This window comes from Telopea speciosissima, chromosome 4, assembly GCF_018873765.1.
Source record: "Telopea speciosissima isolate NSW1024214 ecotype Mountain lineage chromosome 4, Tspe_v1, whole genome shotgun sequence".
In the NCBI taxonomy this organism is placed as follows: domain Eukaryota; kingdom Viridiplantae; phylum Streptophyta; class Magnoliopsida; order Proteales; family Proteaceae; genus Telopea; species Telopea speciosissima.
The window spans coordinates 69028698-69049156 of NC_057919.1; the positions used below are offsets into that span (position 1 = coordinate 69028698).

At 38.9% G+C, this 20459-nt stretch overlaps 1 protein-coding gene across 1 annotated transcript; it reads left to right on the plus strand.

Annotated features, from left to right (window-relative positions):
• The first annotated feature begins 5742 nt into the window (after positions 1-5742).
• LOC122659594 (bidirectional sugar transporter SWEET16-like) lies at positions 5743-12013 on the plus strand. The gene is made up of 5 exons (XM_043854694.1): positions 5743-5877; positions 5983-6193; positions 6666-6827; positions 8346-8465; positions 11852-12013. Exons 1-5 carry the CDS (start codon positions 5807-5809, stop codon positions 12011-12013), a joined length of 726 nt encoding a protein of 241 aa, XP_043710629.1. The 5' UTR covers positions 5743-5806.
• Positions 12014-20459: the final 8446 nt, after the last annotated feature.

A 20459-nucleotide genomic window follows, 5' to 3' on the forward strand; every position in this document is an offset into this window, starting at 1 on the left:
TTTTTATGATTTTATAAAATATAGTTACAATATCTCAATGATGATAATAACTACTACAATGATATTTAATTTTAAATATAAAATCAAAGGGAAAAACGTTACTTATATGTCTTCTTAAAACGTGACCATAAAGGAACAAATTAAAAGACAAAAAATTATTCAACAAAAAAAATAAAATAAAATAAAAATAATTGAATGGTATGGATATATTTTAGGGCAGAGTTTGGGCACGCTACCACTTCAAGTAAACATACGGCCTTGTGGGCAGGGTGGGATGGGAGGGGCAGGATACTCATTTTCATCCATACCTTTGCGTAGGAAGCAACAAAATCCATTTATTTATCTTTTTGACAAATGAAATACATTTAAATTGAGATGATTCCACAACCATTGACTTAGCAGCAACAACTTAAACCCTGGAGTAGAATGTGAATTACTAAGCATATAATATCACAAGCAAGACAATTGCTTGTTCAGTTGGTTGATGTTTTGTCGGTAGATTGCATGTTCTTAGGAAGTCACAGGTTTGATTCTCTTGTCTTCGTCTTGTGCTATATGGCACCACTCATGCTGTTAGGAAGTCATAGGTTTGCTTCTCCTGTCTTCACCTTGTGCCATAGTGTAAAAATCCTTTCTAGTGCGCATCGGATGGTTGGGCACTGGCCTTGGAGTGCATGCCAACCTACCCAACTGTCCGATGCGCGCTAGAGATGATCCGGACTCTATGGCATATGGCACCCCTTCCTCTCCCCTTTCCCCATTGGATAGTTAGATAGGTAAGAAAATAAAAAAAAAAGGTCAACAGATTGTAGCTTGATCGTGTAGATTCTGTATCAGTACCAGTGCCAATGATAGCGCACTAATGGGCATCAATATGGTTGGATTTATTTTATTTCAGGAGAGGTTGGACGATAATTTCACGCACTCTTGTGTTTGGATTTAGGAGTCACACGATCAAGCAACATTCTTTTTCCCATAAAAAAATAACCTTCAAATATTTACAAACTATGAGGGACCCCTTGCATGCTTCCATTGGCTTGGCGTAGAAGATTCTATCTTATGTTGATTATAATAATTTCAAATATTAGTATTGAATCAATTGTATCGATTGATCCATATCAATATGAAGCTGACACCAACACTTGGTCAATATTGTATTAGCTAGCATAATGGTTCATAGTAAGGGCAAAATCATAAAAAAATAAAAATTTTAAAGAAAAATTAGAGCAAAACCATCTGATGCAAGTATAAATGATTCATATTGATATTGGTATTGGTATCGGCCAAGACCGATATTGATGCCAATATTAAAAACTATGTTGATAGCGTGTCGATCCTCTGCCCCCAAAGATAATGAAAGATATATATATATGTCTCATTCTAATTTTGATTCTGCTTTTAATTATATCGAGCCTTCTATGGGCATTCGTCAAGGATGCCTTTGAGTCCTTTTCGGTTTATCCTTGTTATGGAAGGGTTCTTCCATTTATTGATTGCGTAAAGGTATTTGAAATTATTTAAAGGAAGCAAAATTGTAAGGACAGCTCTTGAAATCTCTCACTACCTATTTGCTGATGATACTTTTGTGTTTTGTCGGGCAAGAATGGAGGGTGTTTTGACTATATAATCTATTTTAGATATTTTTTGCAGTTTTTCTGGTCAAGAAATAAATACCTTCACAAGGGATTTTTTTTTTTTTGTGGTTAAAATACTCCATATGATCTCAGGATTCGTATTTGCATGCATTTGGGTGTGAAGGAAATGTCTCCTTTAATGTCTCTATTTATTTATTATCTCCCCTAAGTTTTTCTCGGAACAAGCCCAGGTTTTCTCCAATATTGTGCATCGTGTCCAATCAAATCAGATTTATGTTGTGTACTAACTAATTTGATGTCCTATTTTTACATTCTCCGATCTATCTGCTCTCAGTTAGATTCCATTAATGCGAAGGTCTGGAGAGGTGAATCTTCAAATCACAAGAAGGTCTCTCAATTTCTTGGAATGTCTATTGCAAGTCTAAATCCAAAGGAGATTAATTTGGGTTTTAGGCTTAGTTCAGTACATAATGATAGTCTACAGTTGTCCCTTGGAAGGCGACTGTTAACCAGACCCTCAAATATTTATGAATATGCTAATGAAGGTTACAGATTCAATCAAGAAGAAGAAACTTATAATAATATATATATATATATATTTATTTTATTTTTTTTTTTGATAAAGAGAATTTATTAACGTTAGACCACTGTTCCAGAAAAGTCTGCATACAACTGAAGAGAAATACAATCAGGGGATGAACCAAACTGAAATAGATCCTGTTGAGCCGAGGCAGCATAAGAAGCAAGGCAATCGGCTGCTGAATTGGCCTCCCTGAGACTGTGCTGGAAAATGATGTCTAGAAACATAAGACTGGGTTTCCGAGCCCCTGTTGTTTTCTTTGTTTGTGTAAGGCTGGCTTTCGAGCCCCTTATCTAGTAAGGGTACTTGAGTGTTGATGCAGCTTTTTTGCCGTATTTTGCTGGAGCAATGCTAGGTGCCGTAACGCGTCAGGTTGCTTAATTTGCTCCAGCATACGAAGAAAGCCAAAGTGCGCTAGCGCACAATTCTTAATTCTTACACAGATGAGTCTGAACACACCTTATCAGTGAAAATTCTGACACCAATCGTTTACAAATGAGTATTACATCTAGAATTGACAAGCGGATGGGTTTTCTAGTTGGCTAGCTATGTTGATAAGTATTTTACCTCATCTTCAAATACTTGTTTGTTGCCGTATTTAGAATGGTCTCAATGTGGGAAAATAAATCCTCTCCAATTCCTTAAAATGTGGTAGTGCGGCAGTGTTAGGAGGAGATGTCAACACCTGGCAGCTGTGCATCTAACGGTGCATATCAACGAGCTCGGACCGTTGGATGCGGTAGCTGCCAGGTGTCAACATCTCCACCTAGCACTGCTGACACTACCACACTTTAAGAATTGGAGAGGATCTCGGCCCTTAAACTGAAGCATGCATTTTCTCAATATTATAGTACATGTGGTTTTTGTGGAATTTGTCCTGAGACTATTTGGCATATTTTTTCATGTGTCCATTCTCTAAACGAATCTGGGTGGCTGGTCCCCTGGGTTTATGAACTGAATTTTCAACTGCATCTTCTTGCCCTGCTTTGTTGGAAAAGATCCTACTATATTTGAATTGTAATGTATGTATTCAACATGTATGGGTTAACATCTAGTCATTGTATGGATTCATATTAGAATTTCTAACATGATTTGGTCAAAGCGATAGAAAGGTAAATTAATTGGCGTTTTTTGCAATTACTTGTTATTTTCTTTGAATTACTAGGAATCATTGGACTCATTCTTGTGGAAGACCTAATCCCACCAGGCTTATTAAAAATATTACTCGTTGGCTATTGGATTTGTATGGAGCCATGGAGGGATTTTGATGAATTACCCACTCTTCAATCTGTTTCCTTTTCTTCATCGTTATCTCAAGTAATGTTATCACCTTCATCCTCTGATATATATATATATATTTTTGTGTTCTCAATCAGGATATAATTACAATTGCAAAAAACGTAGTAGCGCAAACTAACACACTCGGTGTGTCCCTCTTCCTCCTTTGAAATGAGTCATTTATGGCCGATCTTCATTTTTTGTTTAATCTCCATGTGGGAATTGAGATTAGTAGTAGTGGCCTAGTGGGTGTTGTTAAGGGTGTCAAAGTCAAATCGAAATCGAACGGAATAAATTCGGTTTAGTTTCGGTTATGGTATATGAGCATTTAATTTGGTTCGATTTGGTTTCAATTTCACTTCAAAAGTTGACGATTTAAACCAAAATCGAACTGAATACCACACTTAAATCTAAACCCTATATATATTTTTTATGGTGTTGTTTTTTCGTTTGGAACTATAATTTTGATGTGTTTGTCTTTTTTATTGATAGATAAACTAAAAGATAAGATTTAAAAGTAAAGAATTTTCTTAGGATTCTTATTTATTTATTAAAATTTATGGTTCCTTTAAGGTTTTGTGAGCATTTTATTTATACAAATGAAGTTTTTTGAGAATACAGCAAGACAACAATAATTGACAACCTAACAGAATATTGGAATCGTATTGGAGAACCGAATTAGACCCATTTAAAAAAACTAAATTTGAACCGTATCAAAATCAAACCAAACAGGTTTGATTTCGATTTCCACTTTTAAAATCAAATCGATTTTTTTTTTTAATTTCGGATCACACCACCATCAAGACATGGAACCGAACTACAACCGAACTTATTGACACCCTTACTCTCAAATAATTAAAAAAAAATGAAAAAAAAAATTATTGATATGAATCAGAAGTCTAAAAGATAAAATAAATGACAGAGCCCTATACACGGCAAAGGAAATTTCCTTCATCACGGGGCTCGAGGGTGTTTGGATGGGACCTGTATTTTCGATCTATAGATATAGAGGTGTGAAACTGTGAATGTGTGATTCAGACTTTCAAATGTTAAAATAAATTTTTTTGTTTTGAAAAAAAAATTAAGAGCTTATAAAGATGGTAGATGAAGAAAGTATGAAACCTCTTCTACCGATCTACGGGTGGGGCCTTAGAGGAAAACTTTCTTCAAATTATGCATGTGGAATCTCGGACCATAAAGATGAAAAAAAGAAAAGAAAAATTATTAGCAAAATAAGAAAAAGTTTCTATAAAGAACATCGTTTTCGGGTAGGGTCAAACATCACGAGTTAGTGTTTCATTAAAAAAAAAAGGCTACGGATTTCGGCGCATGCCTCTTTACTGTGATTTTTATATTTATTTTCCAAGAAAAAAGAGGAATTATATATAAAAATCTATGTGAATGGACGTAGAGAACTTTAATTTTTCTATCAAAAAATAAAAATAAAAATAATTTAGAGATATTGTCCTTAAAAAAACATAAAACCTCTACCATTAAAGGGAAAATTATCCTTTTCAATTCCCTAAAGCTTGGCAGTGCTGCAATGTTAGGTGAAGATGTTCACATATGGCAACTCGAACATCTAATGGTTCAAATTCAACATAGCACACCGTTGGATGTCTCAATTGCGGTGTGTCAGCATCTCCACCTAGCACTGCCGCACTATCGAGCTTTAGAAATTGGAGAGCATAATAATTTGAAAAGGAATCTAAAATTTTCGAGCAAACGAAATGACAAAAAGATACCATCCTTGTATGAATTGTAAAGACGGACACAAGGGCAGAGAGATGTCATTTCATTGGACAAAACTTAAAAGGATTACTGTCACATGTCGTTAACTGTGATGGTTACGTCACAACATACATATTTTTTGATAAGAAACATCATAGCATTATATAAATGGAGAAGGATTTCTCTGTCCGGGAGTGTGGTCTACGTTAGCATTCCCATGTGTCTATCTCTCTCCTCCTCAAAACAAAGGGGGCATAGATGTCTTTTCACATGGGGAGGACAGAGATAGACTCATGGGAGTGCTGGCGTAGGCCGTACTCCCGGACAGAGAATTTTTTCCCATATAAATAATAAATCCACCCGTTAAAGGGCTGAGAAAATTAATTAATAGTTTAAATAGAAACAAAACGTGAAAGCAATCAAGGCCTTGCCTGGCAAAGCTAGCTAATAGTCAAACTCCTTCCCTTGGAAGATAAAGCGATTTCACTCTTTCCTTCCACTCCTAAATAATTTGTATTTAATCGATTATTTATACGTAATTGAGACTAAGAATCCTTCTCTCTTCTCCTCTGTCTTAACCTTCTTTTAACTTCCTCTGTATTTGCAGAGAAATTCAGTGCAAATGGAAGGCCTAAGTTTCTATATTGGAGTAGTAGGCAACATAATTTCTGTTCTAGTCTTCCTTTCTCCCATGTAAGTTGTTATTTCTTTCTCTCTCATTCTTAGTTCATCTGGGTTTTTAATATGAGAAGTTAAGAACTAATTAATTAAGTTGTTAATTAATATATGTGGAAACAGAAGGACTTTTGTAAGAATAGTAAAGAACAGATCTACAGAGGAGTTTGAAAGCATTCCTTATATCTGCACTTTGCTCAGCTCTGGTCTTTGGACTTACTATGGAATCATCAGACCTGGTAGTTATCTTGTTGCCACTGTCAATGGTTTTGGTGTTCTTGTGGAAGCCATTTATGTTGTCTTATTCCTTATATTTGCACCTGCAAAGATGAAGGTAATTAACCCTAATCACCATCACTATATATTATCATTTAGGGAGAACCTTTTTTTTTTTTCTTTTTTGGAACTAGAGGTGTCTAACCGGGAGATACTGGGGTCCCCATATTCACTAGGGAGTTTCCTCTCGGGCGGGTGACCCCAAGGGGGGAGGCGGAGTCGAACTCAAAACCTTCAGCTTCCTTAGGTGTCATCCTCTGCCAACTGCACTGCCCCTAGGGGTTATTTAGGAAGAATTTTTTCTGCGTGGGATGCAGGGGCCACACCCACGCACAACAGGGGTCGGAATGACTGCCATGCCCCCCATGTATGGTGGAAATTCCGCCTCCCTTTTATGCCACCGCATACGCTCTCATTGGCTGACGCACGTGGCATGGCCCCTGCGACCCACCGAGAATACAGTGCCCCTATCATTTATATGATCTTCATAGGTTGTCATCTACTACACTGTTTGTTTTTGTTAATTTCAGGCAAAGACAGCGGTTCTTCTTGTGGTATTGGATGGGGGATTTCTGGCAGCAATGGTTCTTGGTACTCGCTTGGCATTGGAAGGAGATACGAGGATTGATGTACTAGGATTTGTATGTGCAGGTCTAAACATAATCATGTATGGATCACCTCTGGTAGCCATGGTAAGCTAAGCAGTGACGTTCTTAACGTAATTCTTTAATTTCCTCCTAAAATAAAACTCCATTAATCTCATGAGGTGCTAGACTTTGTACGTCATGAGGTAGTGCTCTTTTTTTACTTCATAAGAACTCTTAGGCCCCGTTTGTTTGATGGGGAATATGGGGTGGGATTGTTGTGGGACTGTGTCCTATAGTGTAGTAGGTTGGAAAATGGGTGAAGTTTTTGGATTTGGATCCTCTGCGGCTTGGGGTTGAACGGCCATCGTGCTGCACTCAACTCATAGGCCGCCACGTGGATTTGATGCAAATCCAATGATTGGTAGATGAGCTCAATTCAAAATTCAAAATTACCATTCAAATTTTTAAAAATGTTAGGACACCATCTATCAACCATTGGATTTGCATCCAATCTATGTGACTACCTGTGAGTTGAGCGCAACATGATGACCACTCAACCCTAGGCATAGAGGATCCAAATCCAGGATTTTTACTTTTCTCATGAATAGTAATCGAAGTCATCCTTTGTTTTCTGTATATTGAAATACCATATCAGCACTTTCTCACCCCAATTCTCCCACCCCACTTAAGTCCTCATCAAACAAACAAGGCCTAAGGACCTGGGTAGAACTGTAAAACTCATTCTTAAAAGCTAGCCATTAAGGAAAGAGTGTCTCATGCCAGTTCCTAAAAAGTCTCCACATTAGGCTATTCACATCTGGGAGCAACCAAGATCTTACTCATTTTCATTTTCGGAGGTGCACCGATGGTTTCACCACAACCTTGCCTCTAATATTTCTTGTTGGGGATTTGGGTAAAACTCGTCCAGATATCCGTTAAAAAGAGGGTGTCGAAGTAGTTATAAGTCTTGACATTGGACTACTCACATCTAATGTGAGAATATTATTTCCATCTTCTGCATGGAATCCCAACAAATATTAGAGTAGCAAATTGATGTATGACTATAACTCTATAAATCCCAATATCTCACAAATAGGAGAAACTTCTAAGGGGATAAAAAATTGAAAACTACATATGGTCAGACTCTAGTAATCTAATGGGTTGCCACAATAGCAAATAATTATTAGGTGGATGTGGCCTAGTCGTTATGTTGGACTTGTAAGAGTGGAAACGGTCAACTTAACGAGTAATATAACGATGACTTTTTACCAACTACCATTAGAAGTTGGTACAAAGTCATCCTGAGAATTAGAAGTTGGTTGTGGAAATATTAAAACCAGGGTTTTAGGGCCCAACCCTATCTGCCTCCTCTGCTACATCCCTAAAACAAATAATTTAAATGATTATAAAAGTATAGGATTGCAAATCTTATACTAATCTCTTGATTAAAGTCAAAATTAATTAGCTATATAATTTATGAAGCTAGCCTAGCTTCTCTCTTATATATATATATTAATTAATATATGTTATCCATTAATATTGAATTTGATGTGTGGTTTCATGTGTTAGAAAATTAAATAATATCTGAGCTTATATTTATATGGAAATAAATATATATTACAGAAAACAGTGGTGACGATGAAGAGTGTGGAGTATATGCCTTTCTTTCTATCATTCTTCCTATTCTTGAATGGAGGGATTTGGGCCTTCTATGCACTTCTTGTTGGAGACTATTTTCTTGGAGTAAGTTCTCTAACTTTTTTACCTTTCTACAATCAAAATAAATGCAAACTACTATTACAATTCTTTTTTTTTTTTCCTGGGTAAAAATATTGAGAAACTGTATTAAGATCACCATGAATTATACATGGATGAAGTTGAACATAACTTCTCTGTTACCAAAAAAAAAAAAAAAACATAATCCCCGAATCCATCGATCAGAATTTGGCTAGATTGTTGCGCACGTTACCAATAGCCTAATACATTCAAATTAAATGCAAACTACTATTAAAATTCTCATAGATTAGGACTTAAAAAAGGGTTAGAGGTTAAACAAACACGCAACTACTCCTCACTCTATGTGACTAAGTGTCCATTTAGACCATTAGGTGCTTGGACAGGTGGATGACGCTTGCGCCAGCTCCCTGGGTTTATATCTTTCCCCTTCTACAACGAGGGACAAATGTGTCGTTTCTTAGAGGGGAGAAGAAGAGAAATATACACAATGAGGTATTAGCATAAAGTTTGGATCAGGCCCATTCGGGGATGCATGGTGAAAAAACCAATGCCCAAAATGGCGATTTTGTAGAAGAAATTGCAAAGTAAAAGAGAATACACAAGCACAAGACAAGATTTACATGGTTTACCCCTAAGAAGGAAGGCTACGTCCACGGCCGAGCGATAGTACGAATCCACTAATCTATGAAGCAAAATACAAAACCCTCTCACACATCTCTTAAAGTGGTAACAAAATTATATAAATTATGTAAGAAAACACTAACCCCACCCCTCCCCCTGAAATCCATCCGGTTCGAACCTGAACTGAAATAGATCGAAATACATATCAAATCAAAACTATGACGCTCTTGTATACACTTTTTGGTCATTCTAGTGAGTTTCAAAGGCAAAACGACCCGCCAAAGAATCACCACAACACTTTCTAGACTGAGATCAAGCTTCACCAATAACACATGGCTTGTGGGTCCTACACACCAGAGGTCAATCTCACACACCATGGAGGGTCCAGATCTGTCCCCATGGTCCCTAGATGAGAACCTGATCCTGATTCATTAATCTATGCAACACTTGAGGCTAGATCAGATTTTGTATCTCATACGGACCTGAGTCAAGCCGCGCAGATGGAATCCAAGAATGAGACCAACAACTCTTGGATTCTATCTATTCTTGGATTCTATCTTTGCAGCTCAAATCGTAGAAGAATGGTACTCGTACCAGAACCTAATGATCGCTCCAGATCATGTTTGATCGGTAGAGTAGAGAACTTTTCTCCTTTAAGAATTGTTTCATAATCTTGTCGGCATTGTGCATCCCAGTTCCACCATAAAATAAAATAAAATAAAATCCCTAAGGGCCCGACAAGATCACTTAAAAAAATGGCAGTCCATGTGTATCCATTGTCAAACAGATGTAAAAGGATGTCATTCTTTTGGATTTCTCTGCTTGGGATTTTCCCAAATCATCAAGTTTGCCTTCACACGTAATTATGAAGTCTCTTCATCATTGCTGATGTACCTTTATGATTGTGATTGCGCTTCATCAGTCTCTCTCATTCTTATTATCATTGCATAAAGTTAAAAATATCTTTCTCGATCCAATTAAAAGGAGGGTCAGGTCTCATAATTGAAGAAAATCTCTAATGGGTCCTACTTAAATATAACAAAACTTTGGAAAAAGGGGGACCAAGGGGAAAGGATTAGTGAAAAATTTTAGGTAAGTGGTAAAGACGAGGAGGGTTGTTGTCTTGTTGAAGAGAAGTTTCATTAAAAGCCAAACACTTCAAACTTATCTACCAAGTGTATCGGTTGGTCAAGGGAAAAAAAGAATTTCCTCTCAAATCCCAATAAAAAACGATGTGATAAGCAATTTGGATTTTCTACTGTCGCTTGCTCGTCCTGCCTGTGTGAGGAGGGACGCAATGATCACTCTACCCACTGCCCGAACGCCCTGCCCTGGTGGAATAGGGTGGTCATTGTGCCCTTGCTTTTGTGAGGAAACACACAGGCAGGACGGTCAGTGGGCAGTAGAGAATCACAATCCTGCATAACTAAACAACATCATAAGCTAGACTAGGAAACATATATGAGGACACCAAAAAACTATGGTCTATAGTGTATAGAAATCATTTGAGAGCTGATTGATTCAAGGATTTGAGTTCGATTCCTTCTTTTAGAGTGTGTCTTACAATAATAGCGGTGCACTTCAAACTTCAAAGGGAGGGAATGCATCACATTGTATGAGTAATGAATTTGATTGTCTCAATAACATTTCTATAGATGAATTTAGAATATGTGACCTTTTATTGATCATCTTTTATTTTATTTCTAAAAGTTCTTCAAGACAAGATAAAAGAGAATTTTAAAATTTATTTGAAAGTGACTACTATTACCTCGTTTTCAAGAATTCATATTGTTTGCACGTTTTCTGAACACATGTTGTTAGAAATCTGTAACAAAAAAAGAGAGGATAGAAATATGGCCTGAGTCGAACGAAATCGTTCTGTCCTTAAGACAGTATTTACACCCTCTTATTTCTGCAAAGGGTTGCAACAAACCTGCCTCCCAAGATAAATCAAGCGGATCATTATCTGGTTGCGAGAGACAGTAACCTTTGTGAAGCTATCAGAGATTTTTTTGATATATGGGTGAGAGAATTCGTGGTCCATTTATAGGCCCACAAGGCCTATTCGGATGGGCTGCAACTCTTGGGGTCAATGTTAAACCAAGGGTTGCACTCCCTCTTTGATCAGCCACCGATCCAACGGTTGGATCGATCCTAAGCACCCTTTGATCAGACACCGTCGATCCCGGTGCGAAGTGCAAAGTACGCCATCAAAGTGCCACATTGTGCCTCGTGCATGCACACGCGTACGCGTTCGGACGGTTACCGTTCTCACTCGCAAGTGCACCGTACAATCTCTTCTAGCATTACATGTGATAATAATAACTACTAACTACTAACACATATAAACCCAATGAGTTTTCCTTTCATAGCCGATGTGGGACTAAAAGTCCACATCAATATTTTGAAAAATTCTAATACATGTGAAATGAAAGGTTTTCCTTTATTAAAAAAAATATGTATTAAATGCAATAAGCAATTTGAATCCTCTACGAGCCCTAGGGGAATTTGTTGGCCAAAGGCCAGACACCTCAAATTCCAAAGAAAAAAAAAAAAACCCATTGAATTTATTGACACCCTTTCAAGCAAATCTTTGTTTCCTTCTTTTGTCCACAAAGGAAATAAATCCCTTGTTAGTCAAAATAGAAGAGAGACAAGAAGGAACTAAAACTGAGTTTTATTACATCTCAAAAGATTAACAAAGCATGATCGATCAATTGCAGATGCAGAGAAAGTGATGGATTAATGTTTCTGTGAAATTAATTAAACAGGTACCAAATGGGATTGGATGTTTACTTGGAACAGCTCAGCTAGTGCTCTACATGATGTACAGAAATTCCAAAGCATCGAAGAATAATAGATTAGAAGGACTGGAGGAAGGATTGGAACACCACCAACATCTCATTTCCCCCTCCGATAGAGACATAGAGTAGTAGAGAAGTACTATAAATGAAGACTTCAGAGAAATGTTATATTTAGAGCATGTCCATGCCTATTGTCTGTTGTATAGCTTGCAGTTACTTGCTGTATTTGTTGTATTTCTAGATATTGTAGTTGTGTCAATTTTTTTTTCTTCTTTCTTTCAATATTGTGTTTAATTCATTTTTTTTTGGGTAATTTATATATATCACCCTTGAGGTTTAACGAAAGTATAATTTTATCCCCCAGTTTTGGATAATTCTACGTAACCCCCTAGGTTTACAAACGTTAGCAAATACACTCATTCCGTCAGTTCATGAGTAACAACGTTAAAAATATCATGTGAACTGATAGAATTGCCCTTGCAAATAAAAAAGAGGGTTTTTTTCACTTACCCCCCTTGAGGTTTGACGTAATTATGAAAAAATCCTTCAGTTTTCAAAAATGCTGTGTACCCCCCTAAGGTTCTTAACAGTTGACATATTCCCCCATTCTGTTAGTCTAGGTCTAACAGTGTTAAAATGAAGGGGTGAACTGACAAAAATCGATATGGGGAAGATGAGTTGCAGGTATCCCTCTCTCTCTCTCTCTCTCTCTCTATTGTCAAGTTTTAATGGGTTCATTGAGCTGCTAGTGCAGGTATCCAAATGACCTTGCTATGCGCTTCCCCCTATGTTGCTTAGTCTGAGAATCCTTCCTATAAGATATGGGAGTATGGTTTATGCCAACACTCTCATGAGTCTATCATATCTCTCTCCTACCAATATGAAAAGACACCTATGCCCCCTTATTTTGAGGAGGAGAGAGATAAACACATGGGAATGCTATCGTACGCCATACTCCCGGACAGAAAACTACTTCCCTTTATATTAATAGCTATGCATTTTCAAGCTCTCTCACAATGGTTTTAGATTCTAAGATTTCTTTCAAAGATCCAGGCTGTAAAACCAAAAAAAAGCCCAATGAGATGGACATGTGATTGATTGGGGTGTAAGGTTTAAACTATTGGATAGGTACCAAGGAAATTGTGGGTTCACATTATCATAGTTTTACATGTGCCTTAATGGGTTTAGTGGAGGATTTGGTTAACAAAAGATTTGAGGTCCATCCCTTAAACAACTTGCCTCCTGTAGGCCCTGATTAAGCAGTCTCATCAAATAATATCTGTCTTATATTTTTTCTATTAGTTTTTTAGGTAAAGGCTCATCATTATACTGAGTAGTGTTGGGTTTGGCATTTGTTGAGGGTGGTAGTGGACAAGGGTGTCAAAAGGGACCGTTCTGGGTGGTTCGGGTTATAGAAGTCAGGGATGTGAATGGATAATCAAAATTTTGAATTTGATTTTCATCCTTATCCATATCCAAGCAGAGAATTTTCAGATCTGATTACATTCGATCCGTATTTGATCCGTTTACATCTCTACTCAAAATCTCAAACACTAAGTGTTTCTTTGACACATAACCCTTAGTTTTTCTTTATAATTATCTTATTTTGTTACCTCTACTTCTCTCTCCTAGATGTTTTGGACAAGAGATCGCTACTTGGCTGCATGGTCTCTACACAAGTATCTAGGCCAATGGTTGAGCATGCTTGAGTATCTACTCAAGAGGCACAGACATCATCTCACAATGCTCCATGAGAGAGCATAGGAAACACCACCAAGTAAAGATTTTTTTCCCTTTTTATATATTTTTTAATTCCTTCTTCTTCTTCTCCTCCTCTCTTTCTTTCCTTCTCTGTAGAATCTTAGTTACGAGAACCATCCCCCTCATCTTTTGACTGAGCTCCCACCTACCCCTGTTGCAACCAGGGACCACCCCCACTAACCCTACAAATCCTGACCCAATAATAGATTTTAGGGATCACAGGTGAAACTTCTGACAAGGGATGTTCGAGTAAATATAGGATAAGTCCAGGGAAGTGATAGAAATTTTCCCCTTTTGGATTAATTACATATCTTTCCACTTTCAACATTCTACTTAAGAGAGCTTAGCATCATCCCACCTCTAATGGATGAGGTCCGACATGACTTTTTTAGACAACAACAGGTTAAAGTCAAGTAATGTGTAAATAAAGTAAGCATGGACCATGGTATTAGATTGAAAAAAGATTGGAAGGGATTCAGCTTCTGGAGGTGGAATCACACAACTTGGAAGCTATACAGTTCCTACAGAGCAGCAACAAAACAACCTCCAAGCATTTGGTTCCCCTTGTTAATGAGGATCGGGATCGTCTCCAGGGAACTCGGCGCCTAGGGTGCTGCCAGGGGGTATCCAACGGTTAAATTGTACTGCACACATCTCAGTGCATGCCTAGGGATGTGTGCCGCATAGTCCAACGATTGGCAACACCCTAGGCGTGCCGGGCTCCCTGGAGACGAGCTAAACTCTGTTAATGATATTCTTCAATTGACATCAACCTTACTATCATGTAGGCATTGCAAAGGGAAATAGTGATGGCTGACTATTAAACTTGACATGTCTAAAACCTGATCGTCTTGAATGAGGTATTCTTCATAGTATTATGAAATTTCTGGGGTTTTTCTGACCATTGGTGCGATATGGTAAGTGCATTTTGTATTTGTTTATTTAAACTTAATTGAGACTACTTAAGAGATGATCTTTCCTTCAAACTTGCCATTTCCAACCCTACTGGAGTTGATGACCAACACACCACGTTTTTAGTTACCAGACAAAAAAAAAAAAAACCATATTTTCTCTCTTCTCCTTCTCTTAACCTTCTTTAACTTCCTCTGGATTTGCAGAGAAATTTTGTCACACCCCTATCCCGACAAGGGATAAAATACAATATCGGGGTATGATTGGGGTGACACGCGGCGTCATCCCACCTCACCGCCGAGGATCTCGATGCATGGCCAACTCACAGTCATAAACCAATATTACAATACAATAATATCGAGTGCGAAAGATAAAGGAATATTACATTTCCAACGATCATAAAATAAGCGGAAGCGTTCTGATGAGTTACCTCATGTTCACACGGCTAAGTGATACATAAATAGTTTGGATGGATATCCCGAATGACCATAGCATAACTACCCCAAAACAAGTATAATAATAAATATTTATACAAGGCACGTGGCCCCAAAAAAAAAAAAGAAGGGAACAAGTCCCAAGTATCAATACAGCCCGTAGGCATAATCATCATGGGCAACCATCGCCATGATCCTCGATCACGTCTCTGGCTCCACAAGTAATCATCTCGCATCAAAATCTAAAAAGAATGTGTACACGGGGTTAGCTCCACCGAGCTAGTGAGAGAGAAAAGGGGATGCACAATCACACAATCACAAATAGTCCATGGTGCATGCTATTATTAATTCATTTACCACCTAACACACAATGCTAAGTCAATGGGTATATGCTTCGCAATAACTCGGGAAGACATTGTGGATCCTTCCATTCTCACCACAATGCAACCTCAATTATTACTATGGAGCCCGCGCCGGTCGTAGTCATCACCACCCGCAGGGGACCCCCGATAACCATTACTACCCCGGCCTGGCCTCTCTAACTCTCCACAGAGCAAGGTGCTCGCTACCCAACACCTAAACCCCTGTTGGTAAGGGTCGTAGCATAGGGAACGAGCCTAACCACGAGATATACTACATGAATCCTATCGTGTTGAGAGGTACATCCGGTGTGTCAACGCCCCATTCCATCTAACACCGGTACCAAGACAACACGGCGATACAGACAAGAATGAGATGCAATATACAATTCCACGTGTCGGGGTTCCGGTGCCGATTTCCAAGACCGTAACCCAACACAAATCCATATCATCCAAATCATCATCATCGAATAAGAATAAATGCAAATATGCAATCATGCTTGAATGATAATGTCACAATATAATTCATAAATGCATGAATAAGCAATAGTAAACAAGCTCAAACAGTCACCCAAACCCACTCACCAATTACTTCAAATGGAGTTTGTATAAGCGCAACGATTCCCGCTCAAAATCACCCCATTGCACATATGTTGGCGCCTATGGAAGTGAATAAGAGTGTGAGAGAGTGTAGAGGAGGCCTCATAGAGAAACCCCACCGCTTACATAAGTTATAAGCCTTAAAACTGCATCGGAGGCAACGTCGGACTCAAGAGCCTGCCTCCGACCTTGCCTCCGACCTTCCTGCAGCTCAGGACACACCGGAAGCAAACATCGGACTCACGCAGTCTTGCCTCCGATGCAACCCAAGTGTGATTTCAAGGTCTTTAAAAGCCTGTGGTTGTCCCATTTGGTTCTCTAAGCCTCAAGGGACTAGGGAGGGGTGTCTTGAGTCTATTTGGGTCTTAGAAACACCCAACATTCAAAGATTTAAGGGGGTTTAAAGGATCAAAAGCTCAAAATCCAGATTTGGGGTTTTCTTTGGTGGTTGAAGCTTTAGAATCAAATAGATTCAAGAAGAGGTCAAAATAGAGGTCTTTATAGGATTGTAATGAAAATGGGATAGCATCCTACAAGGGGAAACTACACATGGCTCTAGCTAACCCTTTGGGTTTCAAAAAGAAATCCCCATCTTGGGGCTGCAACCAACGAACCACCCAAGCTCAAACGAGCAAGGGGAAGAGAGAAAATGGGGGAAAAGGGCACTTGGCTTACCGGTTTGAGGTACACACGAGGTGCCCTCTTTAAAGCTCCAAACCCAATGAGCCGTTTCCTTCTTCTTCTTCCCTTCCTTCTCCTCCTTCTCCTCCTCTCTTCAAAGCTCTCCTCTCCTTTCACGATTAGGTTAGGAAAGAGAAAGAAAAAGAAAGACTAAGGAATAGTCTTACCCCTCTCTCTCATATAGACTTCACATTTATTGGCCTATTTGGATAAGGCCTCATAAGTGTAACCTAGGGTCTATTTGGGTAGGGTCAAACATGGCGGGGCACCAATAGCACCTTAGCCACGGTGGTCTCACCCACAAGGGTCCTTGTTAGCGCATTGGATGCGGTGGTCGGAGGCAGCCAATAACCTTGCCTCCGATGCGAGTAGGAAGGTGGTTCCCACCATAAGAGGTCAGGGCCTTTGGACCACACTTCGAGGGCTTTGAGAGGGCAGTAAGCACACAATAAAATTTGGTCAACTACTTACCCCCGACACGTCAAGGTGCAACCTCCGTGGTCCCGACTAGTTTCCACAGGCAACCTCGTACTATGGTCAATATAGTGGGTTTGACCACCGGTGAGAACAACTCACCGGCATACGTGGCGGTGATAACTACACGTCACGGGAAGAATTAATAATTAATTATACTCCCTGAGTGCGGGTATAACATTCTCCCCACCTTACAAGAAATTTCGTCCCGAAATTTGAGGCGCCTAGGGTCTCAAGTGATAAGGGCTGTTGGATAACAACATCCCAAGTCACCCACATCTTAAACTAAGTCAAAGGTCGGGTCAAGATGAGGGTGCCTACATGTCACCGCAAGTCGGGTTCCACAATTCTCTTTTCCTTACAGGGTCACATTACCACGGGGTGTGGTTCACAATAACCCTAGAAAAACAGGATTCCAACTACTAAGTTAAGTCTCAAGGAACAAAGGTTCCCTAGATCTTCCGGACAGGTGATACCACTCTAGCCTTCACTACTCTGGTCATTCTTGGGTTACAGGATTTAACCTCGTCCATGACCCAACATAGGGTTTACATCTCGAAGGCTTTCACATCCTGGTTGTCTCATTACCTAACCCAACTTTAGAATGATTTAGAATATTGATGGAATCTCCTATTGTTCACTCCCAAGACGGAGGGAACGCATTTGGTGATCCATTACCCCATTCATATCTCTGGCGTTGGAGAAGGTCTTGTTACATCCCCGAGTTTCAGCTTTCACAACCTTTAAACCTACTACGCGTTATCCCACAGGAAGAGTCCACATCAGCCCTCTTTCGAGAACCAATAACCCTTCAATAGTTTTGGTCCAAGTCAACTCTTCAAGCAGGTCTCAATAAATTAACCTACTCGGTCATTAAATTCATTATTCATTGCCCTAAGGTTTGGTCAACCAAGGTCGGGGTCCAACTAGTTTCACAAAGAAGGTCGAGGTAAGTCATACTTATAGTACCGAGAATCACTCTAGTCACACAAGTCCAAGGTTCTAAGGGATATCTATATATATATATCACACCAATATGTAGGCATAGATTCAATAATTACATTCAAATTCCTATGGACATATCATCATCTAGGTCAATCCACCGAACAAGAAGTTCTCAGTACGGTTCGCTAAGTCCTTTCTTTGGAAAGTCAAATCACGGTGTAGGACTTTCTCTATGAGTCTAAACAAGGTTTGGATGGACCAAGTAAAGTCCAAATAGAGTCATCACTAGCTTGAGGTGTTATGAGTGACTTCCAAATACACGTGACCTTCATGGCTTACTCAAATAAACACCCAAACCACCTATTACTTTCCTTTCCTTTCCTAGTACCTACCCACGGGTTTAGATTCTACGCACCCCCTTAAGGGTCTCTACCCGCATAGATTTAGGTTTCCTATCCATAAGGTTTGAGTCCTTACATTCATAGGGTCTAAGGATCTTCATCCTCAAGGGTAACTCTTCTCCTTTTAGGTAAGAGAGGAGTCACACGTTACCAATGCCTGCTAGTTCTTATTAGTGCCGATCAGTACAAGTCCTAACCTCTTTCAATTTTTAGGTATTAACTAGACTCATGTGGTCCCCACAAATGGGTCACACAACAGGGTGTCCGATCTAGGGTATAGGCACAAGATCATCACATATAGGTGTGGTCAAAAGGTCTCCAAAATAGGCTCAAAATCTTAAAAGAAATCGGGTGGACTCACAAGCGACGCAAGCCTCCGGTGCGTTCGTGGTTCCTCCGTGAAAATAGGTAGAGCGGATTAACGGGCGGATGTGGAATGCAAATCCGTTCATTCGTCCGGTCTCGAAGTCTCAAAGGCAGAGAGTTGAAGTCAAGCGGATCTACGGACGAGACGCATGAGTGTGGATCCGTTCGTTGATCCGCACGATTTTAAAATGATAATTTCGAGTTTTGTGCGGAGCGGATTCACAACAAGTGGATCCGTTCGTTCGCTTGTTCGTAGAATTTTAACAAAACAGAGCCACGAGTTTTAAAACGCATTTTTGGCTCCAAAGAAAAGGACATAACCGCAGGAGAAAAAGCTCTACTGAGGACTTTCGCTCAAGCTCCCCTTAGGTGGTTTTCTTGTAATCTTAAGCCTCAAGGTTCAACTCTTACTTGTTCATGATATGACTTTCTTCTCATTCCTACTTTCTCTTTCTTGGATTTGGGATGAATCATCTCAAGTTGTGATCATGTCTTGATTTTGCTTGTAATCCCATGGCCATGTACACCAAATTCATACCAAACCGATTGGCGAAACTAGGGTTTTTAGGTGTAAATCAAGTCCTATTTGATCGATGACACTAAGTTGTTGGATCTTTGTTTGATTATTGCATCTTTTATAAATTTTCAAGTCTTTGCAAGCATTTTAGAGATTGCTATGTTTGTCAAGTCTAGTTGAATTTTACTAGGATTATGTTCAGTTTTGATTGTGGTAAAGTTATCAATTCACAATATTTTGGGAAAACTCTCCAAGTTCAAATCTAATTCTTTTACATGCCATAAAATCTCATAGAAAATTATCACATTGTCTTATCTTCAAACATATTTCCTTGTATACATGATTGTTGATAAAATCCTTATAATCTTTCCTCTTCTCTTTTGCCATATTTGATTCGGTCTTACTAGATAGGGCTTAGCTTACATTCTCCGAGTTGTCACAAATCATATTTATTTGTTTTCCAAGATTCAAACTTCCAACCACAAAATCTGAAAATTTTCTTTGAAGTTCAAGGCATGCTCCATGATTGAATAAACCTATTTCTTGCTTGAACCCACTGTTTTGTATAAAATATTACTTTCTAGGCATAAAATGGCCATTAACCTCTATCATGTATGATTGCATTCACATAGTGGCCATGCATTCCCTTTTTCCCCAACTTCTTAGATCACAATTTGATAAAAAAAAAAATCGAAATTTCTAGCCTAAGAATCCTGTTGTAACTTAATTGCCTTGGGAAAAGAATCAAAGGCTAGGTTTTAAACCCCATAACCTTACATTGATCATCTACTTAGGCCTTAGCATTCAAGATATTAATTTGCTATCTACTTGGCTTTTGGTCCGGGTTAAAACAATCAATGGCTCCAAGAACACGACGTGCATGCGTAGAACAAATTGCACCAACGTCCTAGATCCACTATGGTTCCAAAAGATAGAGGACCAAGAGCTTTATCGAGACTACTTCCGCTTCAAAAATATAATGGAAGGGCGGGATGTAGTGTTGGATGATCTCGAGCTTACAAGGTGGGGGGCAGAGATTTGAGGCATTGGGGTGGACCAACATTCTCAACCTTCCCGATCCATACTACTTGAAACTCATTTGCCATTTCTATGCAAATCGAACAC

What these genes read in the sequence shown, in the direction of transcription:
- LOC122659594 (XM_043854694.1), top strand. Translation starts at nt 5,807, where the DNA reads ATGGAAGGCCTAAGTTTCTATATTGGAGTAGTAGGCAACATAATTTCT. An exon ending in GATCACCTCTGGTAGCCATG is followed by an intron (nt 6,828 to 8,345) that starts GTAAGCTAAGCA and finishes TATATATTACAG; the next exon opens with AAAACAGTGGTGACGATGAA. An exon ending in TTGGAGACTATTTTCTTGGA is followed by an intron (nt 8,466 to 11,851) that starts GTAAGTTCTCTA and finishes TTAATTAAACAG; the next exon opens with GTACCAAATGGGATTGGATG.